General features: G+C 40.7%; 1 protein-coding gene and 1 long non-coding RNA gene across 4 annotated transcripts in view; one reads left to right on the top strand and one right to left on the bottom strand.

Moving 5' to 3' along the window:
- The window catches only part of LOC107183826, a 3,922-nt gene extending 2,996 nt beyond the window's left edge, over positions 1-926 (top strand). For both annotated transcript variants that reach the window (XR_001514627.1, XR_001514629.1), the window contains exon 4: positions 10-926. This is a non-coding gene — a long non-coding RNA (uncharacterized LOC107183826). The remainder of the gene's footprint in view (positions 1-9) is intronic.
- Positions 927-3,618: 2,692 nt separating this feature from the next.
- VSIG4 (V-set and immunoglobulin domain containing 4) overlaps positions 3,619-10,604 on the bottom strand; it is a 27,385-nt gene continuing 20,399 nt past the window's right edge. The window contains exons 6-8 of one of the 2 annotated variants that reach the window (XM_015566816.1): positions 7,593-7,697; positions 4,659-4,680; positions 3,619-4,345 (exon numbers count right to left, since the gene is read on the bottom strand). In XM_015566816.1, coding sequence (XP_015422302.1) covers positions 4,135-4,345; positions 4,659-4,680; positions 7,593-7,697 — 338 coding nt within the window. In that variant the 3' untranslated portion in view covers positions 3,619-4,134. The remainder of the gene's footprint in view (positions 4,346-4,658; positions 4,681-7,592; positions 7,698-10,604) is intronic. The other variant, XM_006768138.2, reaches the window with a different exon arrangement.

Genomic DNA, 10,604 nt, shown 5'->3' with positions numbered 1-10,604 from the left:
TCCCTCTAGGCCTACATCTCCCATGAAGATCTCATCTCCCCACTGAAGCACCTGGCTCGGCCTCCTGCAGTGCCACGCTCCGTGTATTTGACAAGCTGAGTTGGACACTCCATGTGGTAGAGTGTCAGTTTGTCAAATACCCCAAGTGCGGCATGTGCCTAGCAGCTCCAAGCCAGGCCAGTTGGGGTACAACAAATAGATGATCAGCAGGATAAAATAACACACAACAAATACCAACTAAGCTCTCACAGGTTATTTTAAGGTAACTGAGAGAATGTAAGCATTGTATCTCAGGTCTGGAAAAGTCAGACAGCTTTAAGAGCCACAGCCCTGGGTGGTGCCTACATATATTGTGAGAGCCTGAGGGGGGAAAGGTAGCCTTGTAAAGGTATCCAGGGCCCAGGGATGAAAATGCTACTTGATTCATTATTTTTTTTCTTCACATTCCCCATTCCAGAGTATACCAGCCGTCTCACACAACCATCATGGCAGAGCTTAGAAGCCCATTTTTCTGACACTCAGTCTTAGCTCTAAACGCACTTTGACCTTACCTATCTCTCTCCTTTTCCTCATGCTTTTTCTCCTTCTGAGAACACCGTCCCCATTTATTTCTGCCTGATTCCTTCCCATATTTCCTTGTACAGGCAAAATCAAGTTTCTGCAGGGACTTTTGAAAAATAAACCTATACTTTTTTCCTTCATTCTCAAATCACTTCTTGCCTGGGTCCTTCTATGTACACCTTTATCTCCTACTGCCCAATAACACTGCTTAAATTGTTAATTATCTTTTTCAGAATATATTTTGAATCCTCTACTTTGTTTATGACAAGACCATGTTTCCTTGATTGCTGTCTCTCCATTTCATTCCTACCCCCACAGGACTCTGGTTACAGAAAATATTCAATAAAGTTTTACTGATTGATTGACTTTCCACTAGTTCATAAGTTTTGGTCTTTGGGACACATGCCACCTAGGCATGTTGTGAATAAAAAAATTCAAGTGTGCTCACCACAATGCTGTAGGGCATGCAAGGTATAGCCAACATGAATGGGATTTCTTCCTGATAAATTGGGTGATGGGCTACAGAAAGAGATTTTTAAAAAGTAGGTTGAGAGGGCAAATATGTTTTTGGGAATTACTTGGTAACACAAAGTTATACAGGTAATTTATTTCAGGATATTATAGAGCCTTTAATATTCTAATATTGCACTGGAAATTTCCAAGAGGGAGCTATAGAATGAAGCATTTCCCATACCTATCTGATTGTGATTTTTTTTCCTGTGGACCATCTCCTGGGTCTACTATTCCATGGAACAAAACTTGGGAAGCTGCCCTAGAGGAAATTCATACTTTCCCTCTCTTCTGGAGGTCTCCTTTTTATACTCATCTGCTTTCCCCTGACCAGCCACCTACCTAAGATAGATCCTATGTTATCATTAAATTTTTGTTTAGCCTTATCTTGCAGCTTTGGGGTAGCCCTATACCAAGGACTCTTTTACTGGCTTGTCATGTATGGGGGGGAAATGTTCAGTTTGGGAACACAGATGATCTCCAGAAGTTTCTCTGCTGCAATGAATATATTCTCCTAGCAGTTCACAGACATGAATCTGGTCTCTGTTCTACCATTGATTTGATGTGTTTGACTTCAGATAAGTTACTCTTTCTTTTTGGACTTCACTTCCTTATCTGTATTATGGGAAATTTAGAATCAACAATCTCTAAGCTCTCCAAGATAAGAGACTCTGAGTTATCCTTGGGGGTCCAAGAAGGGGGTAGTGCCTGGATCTGGGGTTCCTTTTATCAAGACACATGAAACAAGGATTCTCTTCTCAACCTCAGTAATTCCTTTCTCCAAAAATAGTAGGAATAAATGATGGCTGTTTTCAAAGGCTGTGGGGGGGTTTGGAAACAAAGATGTTTAATTAAGGAAGCTGAGGTTTCCACTGTGGGAGGCTATTTCAGAGGATTTAAGCATGATGGGGAAGAAAATGTTGCTCCTTTCATGAGCATCTGGAGATGAGGAAAACGCTGAGTTTTTTACCATGGACTTGGCAGGTTAGTGGTGGTGAAGTGGAGGAATTCTTGTTCACTTTTGTGTACTATTTTGACTTCTATATTCTTCCCAAAGGAGAAGAACTCCTGTTGAAACCTGAGCTGATGTTGAGGTTGTGTTGGAAATAAAAGTGGCAACATGTCAGGTTCCATGAAGAATGCATAAGTTGATTTAACATGAATTACATGAGGGAGGGAAAGCAGTGTTGACTTGTCCTAGACAGGTCCTCATAGAGGAAACTAATTTTTAAAAAATTTAACTTTATTGTTGAAAGTTTTACAGATGTCCCCTCTTTTCCCCCTTTTGGACCCTTCCACCCCACTCCAGCCCCTCCCAGGCCTTCACCCCACTATTGTCTGTGTCCATTGGTTATGCATATATGCATATAACTTCTTTCGTTGATCTCCACCCCCCTTTTCCTCTGAGGATCCTCAGACTAATGCATGCTTCCATGTCTCTGAATCTATTTTGTTCTTCAATTTATTTTGTTCATTAAATTCCACATATAAGTGAGAACGTGTGATATTGTCTTCTCTGATTGGCTTATTTTGCTTAGCATAATACTCTCCAGATCCCCCCATGCTGTTCAGAAGAGACTGATTTAAAGGTATTCATGTGTGCACAAGCGTGCGCGCGCGTGTGCGCGCGCACACACACACACACATTCTTATTCTCCACTCCTATTTGAGGAGAAATACTTCTTTGCTCTGAGACCCACTCCACATTGTAAGAAGGGACCAGGAGCTAGGGATGAAGAACACAACTATTCCAAAATATTTAGGATTACAGGAGGTAGGAAATCTTGAGGGTGGTGCATCTATACTTTGGAAAGAAGGACAACCCTTTATCTCTACGTCCACAGAATAAGGCTTCTTTTGAAACATCTTGGCAGAACATGTTACTTGTTAGATCAAGGAGTAAGGGAAGGGTGAATTAAGAAGTGCTTTGAGAACACTGTCTGTGAGGAGGCAGCACAAAACCAAAAGTGAGGGCTAGACTGCTCTCCAAATGAGAAATGAAGAGATGGAGAGGGGCTAGCCTGAGAAGACGGGCAAGACTATGCAACATGGTGAAAAGCTTGGAGACTGTGGAGAATGGTGGCCAATGGGATTTACCAATAGTAAACTGGCTGAGTGATTAAAAAGCAGGAGTATCTAATATTCTCTTTCAATTAACTAGGTTACTCAAATGGGACCAACATATACCTCCCTCAATGTATCTACACTTTCCATGTACCATTAAAAAAAAAAAGTCTGCTGTATGCCATAAAAAGGGGGACTCATTTTTTCACCCAGGTTTTTAATTGACCTAGGAAGAGTCATCCAGGTGGAGCTGGCAGGACAATTGGTAAAGGGATAATGGAAGGCAGATGAGTACTATTTTACCAAAGAATCATTGTATTCTAGCTGGACCTACCTCTGAAGTGAGGTAAGGGTGGCATGGGTAGGAAGGAGGAAAACAAAAACCAAAGGTGCTATTTATGCTCCCAGAGCCCTCACCTTCTCAACTGGACTCACTTCAATCACTCTCAGTAGGTCCTTGAGAGAAGACCAATACAACTAAGGTTGCTATTATGATTGGATATTTATTAATCACCAAAAGAATATCAGAGTAATAAATTCACAGCATAAAAGCAGAACTGAACCCTGGCCTGTTATATGACAATCTCAATTAAAAACATTCTGGCCTTGGAAAAAAATAAGTGATTATGGACATAACTGATCCCTGAGCTGGCAGAGCTGAGCCTCCCTCTGGTCTTACAGTGACAAGAGGCCAAAGTTAATTGGTGTCTTAGTGCTATGGGAACTTCCCTCTGGTGTTTGGAGAGAAGTAGCAAAAGGCCCAGGCAGAGATACTGGAAGGGCTCAAAGCCCAACCCAGGAACAGGATTGCATGTGTGCACATGGCAACTTCTTAGGGCTTAGGCAAAGCCAGTCATACTTAGGAATCTGAATGTTGGCAGGTAAGACATGTTGTACTATCCAGGAAGATAAGGGGACCATGCAGAAGGCAGGGGCTAAAAGATAATCATGTCAGCAAGCTAGTAGGGCAGTTTTAGCAGACACTCTTGCCCTCGATGGTCAGGAGCTCATAATCCCGGGAACTGTGTACAGCAGCTGAGTGTAGTCATCATTTATCTGGGCGATGATCTGGTATTCCTGGTCCAGGCAGGGCTCATCAGAGTAGTCATTGCCTAGAGTCCGGGTAGCTGGCTCTTCACTGGAGCAGCCACTTTCGCAGATGGCCAACCTCATGGTTTCACCAGAGTTGCTGGTCTCCCTGGCATGCACCCTGTGGTCCAAGAGCCCACCACCCATAAGAAAGGATTTAAGGCTGGGACCCTGGTTTCCAACCCTTCTTCCCTAATCCTTGTCATCCAGAGATTCTGGGAACAGGTGCTGGTGGACCTGAATTATCCTGTGTGTTTGGTGGGTCACAACAGAGCATCAGGAGGTGCTTCAGAAAGGGAAAACTCTGTACCCTGACCCTGAAGACTTTTGGGCTTAGGATTGTGTCTGTGACAAACCCCCTTTCTATTATACCACTGACCCACATAATTGAGGGAAAGGAAAGTTATAAGATAGAAGAGGAGAGGCTATCTTACCTGGCCACTTCATAGACATGCTCTAGAAAAGAAGGATAAATCAGGTCAGAATTCTCCAGGGGATGTAAACAAGGGCCAAGTATGGACCTTTAGTATCAGTCAAAAGGTGAAGGAAGAGGAGACATAGAGGAGGATCTCAATAAGTTCAACTTTCCAATGACTGGGAGGTATGGGGAAGGTGAGTTGTAACACAAGGATGTATGTCTTGGCCACCATGATAATGCTGCAATGAACATAGGGTGCATATATCTTTGTGAATACATGATTTTGAGGTTTTTGGGTATATACCCAGGAGAGGGATTGCTGGGTCGTATGGTAGCTTTAGTCTCAATTTTTTGAGGCATCACCAGATTGCTTTCCATAGTGGCTGCACCAGTCTAATTCCCACCAGCAGTGGCTAAGGGTTTCCTTTTAGTCACAATATCTCCAATATTTGTTATTGCTTATCTGGTTGATAATGGCCACTCTAGCAGGTGTGAGGTGGTATCTCATAGTAGTTTTGATTTGCATTTCCTTAATTGCCAGTGAGGTTGAACATCTTTTCATATATCTATTGGCTGTTCATATGGAAACAACTAGGGTCCTTAAGATGAAATACTTCCATTTGCAGCAACATGGATGGACCTCGAGAACATTATGCAAGGTGAAATAAGTCAAACTGAGAAAGCTAAGAACCATATTATTTCACTCATATGTGGAATATAAAACTTAAACTCATGAACACAAACAGCAGTGTGATGGTTGCCAGAGAGAAGGGAGTCCTAATATATGGTGACAGGAGAATATTTGACTTTGAATGGTGGGCACACGGTATGAATGCAGATCTTGTAACAAAGAAACCCACACCTAAAACCTATGTATTAATATTGACCAATGTAATCTTAATAAACTTAATTTAAAAAAAGAAACACAAGAATGTAGAATTCATAGGGAAAAGAAGAGGAAGCATGGTTGGTAACTGTCCCTTTTGGCATATTCTGACTCAGGACATTAGGCTGGAGCAGTTATTTGGTGTGATGGAGAGAGGGACACTGGAATTGAATCCACTTCCCACTCAGGAATCTTGTTGGAGATCCCTAAGGAGTCCTTGTGGGAAACTTGGCAGCCTGACCAGAGCCTAGACAAAAGGGGCTGAATTATTCTGTTGTCAAGAATCATGGCTTAAGCCATTCCCAAAGGCACTCACCCTTACCCTGCACCCAGGAAAGGTCCTGAGATAGGTCACTATTGCCCCCTAGGGGGAACATCTATATTCTAAGCAGATTTAAAGGATCTATAGCCTGGTACATAGATGAATGTCTCTTGGTATTGTCCTCTAGGGGCTTATAATCTTTCAGGGATGCAACCTGGAATGCATGCATTACATCACAACAAATTAAAAGTGGCATGCTGAAGCCAGCCTTTTGTCATGTGATAGAGCCTTGTATTTCCATGCCTTACCCCCTCCATTGGCCAGATAGCTTCCCGTATTTCAGGGATTGTGTCTATTACATTTTATATGCCCAGCACCTGGCACATGTTAAATACCCATTAACTACATGTTGAATTAAATGGATGCCTCAAGATCATCTCCCTTATAAGAGGTAAAAATCAGGAATTTGGGGAAGGCAATCCAGGAAGGGAAAATGCATAAAGGTGAGAAGTATACAGCTTATTTGCCTGTTTGAATTCAGTGATTGGAAATTAACCTTGGTGTAAGGGAGTGGTGGGAATAGAGAAGATAAGATAGAGCTACATTACAGAGGGCCTTTTAATGAAATGTTACATTTTGACTTCTAGTCCCTGGACCATGAGGAGACCTGGAAAATTTTTGGAAGGGAAACTATCTGATATGGTTACAATTTTTAACCAGTCTCATTGAGACTATGAATGAATGTTTTACTTTTAATACTCTTGGGATTTGTGTCCAAGTTTAGTCTCATGGTTCATAGCCATGCTAACTGGCCAAGATCAAAGCTGATACTTAAGATTTAGAAAACGGAGGTACTCAAAGCTCCCTTCCCTTCTTTGATTGGAGAGACCCAAGTGGAAACCAGGCTATTTGGGATTTGGAACTGCGACACTGGAATAGGCACACTAATGGTAGGTAAAACAGCTAGTGCAGCAGGTATTGAGGGGTAGCTAGATTGTACTTAGAAATTAACATCTAAATAATCTTTTTCCTCTTTGTTGGCTCACAGTTGTAAAATTCCCCTCACAACTGCACCTTAATCATGTCACCCCTTTGCTTTAACATATTTGGTGTCTTTTAATGCATTTGCAAGGACTAGAGAAGAAACTCTAAATTCCTTAACCTGTCATTAACTTTCCCTTTTCCCTGTATTTTCCCATTGCTTAGCTACATACATTTTCTTTATTGATAACCTTATTAACAGTTATTTTTTTAAGCCTTTACCTTTACTCATATAGTTCCTTCTTCCTGAAATACTACCCCTTTCCAAACTGTTTACATTCTGCAAGGCCTGATAGTAGTACCACCTTCTTCTGAAAGTCCCTGCTAATTAGCCATAACTGACTCTTCTCCCTTCTGGATCCCTTTAGCATCTATTATATTGAACTTCAGGCTTTCACTCCATAGCTTTTATTGCTATGTATCATTATTGATAAACTCCATGCTTCTATATAAAATCCCCTAAATAAATTGTAAGCAAACTGAGGTCAAAGATTGTGACTTCTCCTTCTCTTGTATCATCATTAGACAACCCATTACAGAGATGGCTGTACTAGCCTGGGTACCAAAGATTTGTAAATTAATTTTTGTAAGTTGTATTATTAGTGTTAGCTTGCATGTCTGACTTTATTTACCTCTACTCTCACTCTTAAACTGGGCTGGGAACTCTTTGTGGTGCCTAACACAGTGCCAGAGTTTATACTTAACTATACTGCCAAAATGAATGAATGACCAAGAGTCACCCAGTCATACTCATCACTCACCTTGCTGGGATGTCTTCCGGGAGAGCATGATATAAGTCATGATGAAGACCACCATACAACACAGGATGATGATGAAAATTATGGCAAAGATAGGCAGACCCTTTCCTAGAAGGCAAAATAAGACCAAGTGGTATCTGGTTAAAAATTTTTACAGAAACAGAGACCAAAATAATCAGGCCAGAGTAGCCCACACCTATTTATTTTCCATTTTCCATCTTCTAAATTTCTTAGCTATTCATAAAGACAAACAAAATACCAGGTCCATGACAATGACTTGAGAGAGGCTAGAGACCCCAGGTATAAACAAGTTCTTCAATACCCACTGGTTGATGGCTTGATAGGCCTCAGCATTTAACTCGTCCTCCATGCTTTCCATGGGGTCAAGACACAAGGTTTTCACCTTCTCTTAAAGAGGAGAAAGTAGTACCCTGACTTACCAGCTTCACAAAAATTCTACCTTATTGATATTCTTGTCAATTACTTCTTTTTTTAAAAAAAATATATTTTATTGATTTTTTACAGAGAGGAAGGGAGAGAGATAGAGAGTTAGAAACATCGATGAGAGAGAAACATCGATCAGCTGCCTCCTGCACATCTCCCACTTGGGATGTGCCCGCAACCCAGGTACATGCCCTTGACCGGGATCGAACCTGGGACCCTTCAGTCCGCAGGCCGACGCTCTATCCACTGAGCCAAACTGGTTTCGGCTTGTCAATTACTTCTGACCACAAAAATATTTCCTTCACACTCTCTGGCCAAGAATTCAGGTTTATTTTTCTTCAAACATAAAGGGTGTCCCAAAATTCATGCAAGAAGTAATTTTGATAGAAAACACAGGTTTATAATTAAAAATTGTAAATTTTTTATTGATTCATAAAGTATATAGTATAGGGTTATGTATGGAATAGCATATTGGGTAAATGACCTCCATGGCTTTGCTGGCACATACGCACTCTTTTGTTGAAATTTCCCATGACCGTTTTGCATAAATGTGGCTGAATTTCGATGAGGCTCATTTTCACCGTGATGGCTTGGTTAATCAACAAAATTGTTGCATTTAGGGTTCAGAAAATCCACGAGTGATTGTTGAGAAGCAAATGCATCCACAATGTGTCACTGTTTGGTGCGGATTTTGGGCTGGAGGCATCATTGGACCATTCTTCTTTGAAATTGCGGCTGCTCAGGCAATAACAGTTAGTGGTGCTCACTATCATGACATGATAATCCATTTTTTGTGTGCCTAAATTGCAAGATATGGATGTGGAAGACATGTGGTTTCAACAAGATGGTGCCACATGCCATACTGCATGAGTCATTTCCTGGTCGTGTAATTTTTCCGTTTTGGTGATCAGAATTGGCCACTCAGATCATGCGATTTAACGCCGTTAGACTTTTTTCTTTGGGGTTTTTTGAAGTCTAAGGTTTATGCCAACAAACCCACGACCACTCACGCCTTGAAGGAGGCAATTGAGCGCTGTATCAATGAAATTCAGCCACATTTATGCAAAACAGTCATGGACAATTTCAACAAAAGAGTGCGCATGTGCCAGCAGAGCTGTGGAGGCCATTTACTTGATATGCTATTCCATACATAACCCTATACTGTATGCTTTATGAATCAATAAAAATTTACAATTTTTATTATAAACCTGTGTTTTCTATTAAAATTACTTCTTGCGTGAATTTTGGGACACCCTTTATTTCCACTGAGTCCCCTGGATTACCTATTCCAATCATGTCTACAAGCTGAAGGAAACAACTAGATCGGGTTTCAAGTTCTGCATCTGTTATTTATTTGCTGTATTGATGTGGTAGTAAGAATATTGATCCTCCAAAGATGGTCACATCCAAATCCCCAGAATCAATATGTTAGTTTACGTTGTAAGGGAGAGTTAAGGTTGCAGATTTATTTAAGGTTGCTGATTTATTTAAGGTTGCTAATTAGTTGCTATTAAGATGAAAATATTATCTTGGATTATCTGTGTGGGCTAAATGTAAACATAAGGGTTTTGTAAAAGTGAAAGTAAAATAAGAGTCAGAGAGATTTAAGGATGCAACATTGCTGTTTTTGAAAATAGTGAACAATAATAGATACAGAGGCAGAGCTGCCTCAAACAGATTGTCAAACTGCAGCGGGAAGGCCGGAGAGGGTTGAGGGGCAGGAGGTAGGGGGGTAAGATATCAACCAAAGGACTTGTATGCATGCATATAAGCATAACCAATGGACATAAGACACTGGGGGATAGGGGAGGCTAGGGGACTGTCTAGGGCGGGGGGAAAAATGGACACATATGTAATACCCTTTGTAATAAAAAATTAAAAAAAAAAAGAAAATAGTGTGAGGGAACCAAAAGCCAAGGAATGTGGGTGGCCTTTAGAAGCTAGACAAGGCAAATAAACTGATTCTTTCCCAAAGTCTCCAGAAAGAACACAGCCCTGCTGGCACCTTGATTTTTAGCCAACTGTATCAAACTTCTGATCTCCATAATTGTAGGATAATACATTTGTATTATTTTAAAGCACCAATTTGGGGGTAATTTTTATAGCAGTCACTGAAAAGTAAATATAGTGAGTTTAGTCAAATTCTTGACTAGGTTTTAATTTCCCCATAATTTCAATGAAAAGATTGGATGATGTCTAATATACTGCAGCTACAATATTCTGAATTTAGGGGCATGATCAAAGGGTTAAGAAGAATAGGTAAAGGAATCTCAGTGTCCTTAGAATTTGCTGCTGAAACTGACTTTGTTTTCACAAGACCCCTAAATATTCTGTCTTAGAAACTGTGTATTTGTTTGCCTCACAACTCTTGTTGGAGCTGAGAGATATCAAGCTATAAACTGATACATACAAAAGGAGGATTCCCCCTTGGAAAGATTTAAGCAATGAAAAATTTGATAAAGGATATAAGGAATAGACCCAACATCGGAGAATGTGTATTCTTCCCAGGGCTTTTGTCTCATTTTCCCAAACTGACTCTCTAAAAGGTGTCTTCTAACCTCCTTTAATATG

This window comes from Myotis davidii, unplaced genomic scaffold (genome assembly GCF_000327345.1).
Source record: "Myotis davidii unplaced genomic scaffold, ASM32734v1 scaffold2383, whole genome shotgun sequence".
Lineage (NCBI taxonomy): Eukaryota > Metazoa > Chordata > Mammalia > Chiroptera > Vespertilionidae > Myotis > Myotis davidii.
The sequence above is the reverse complement of the archived record's forward strand: the minus strand, read 5'-3'. Positions and strand labels throughout refer to the sequence as shown.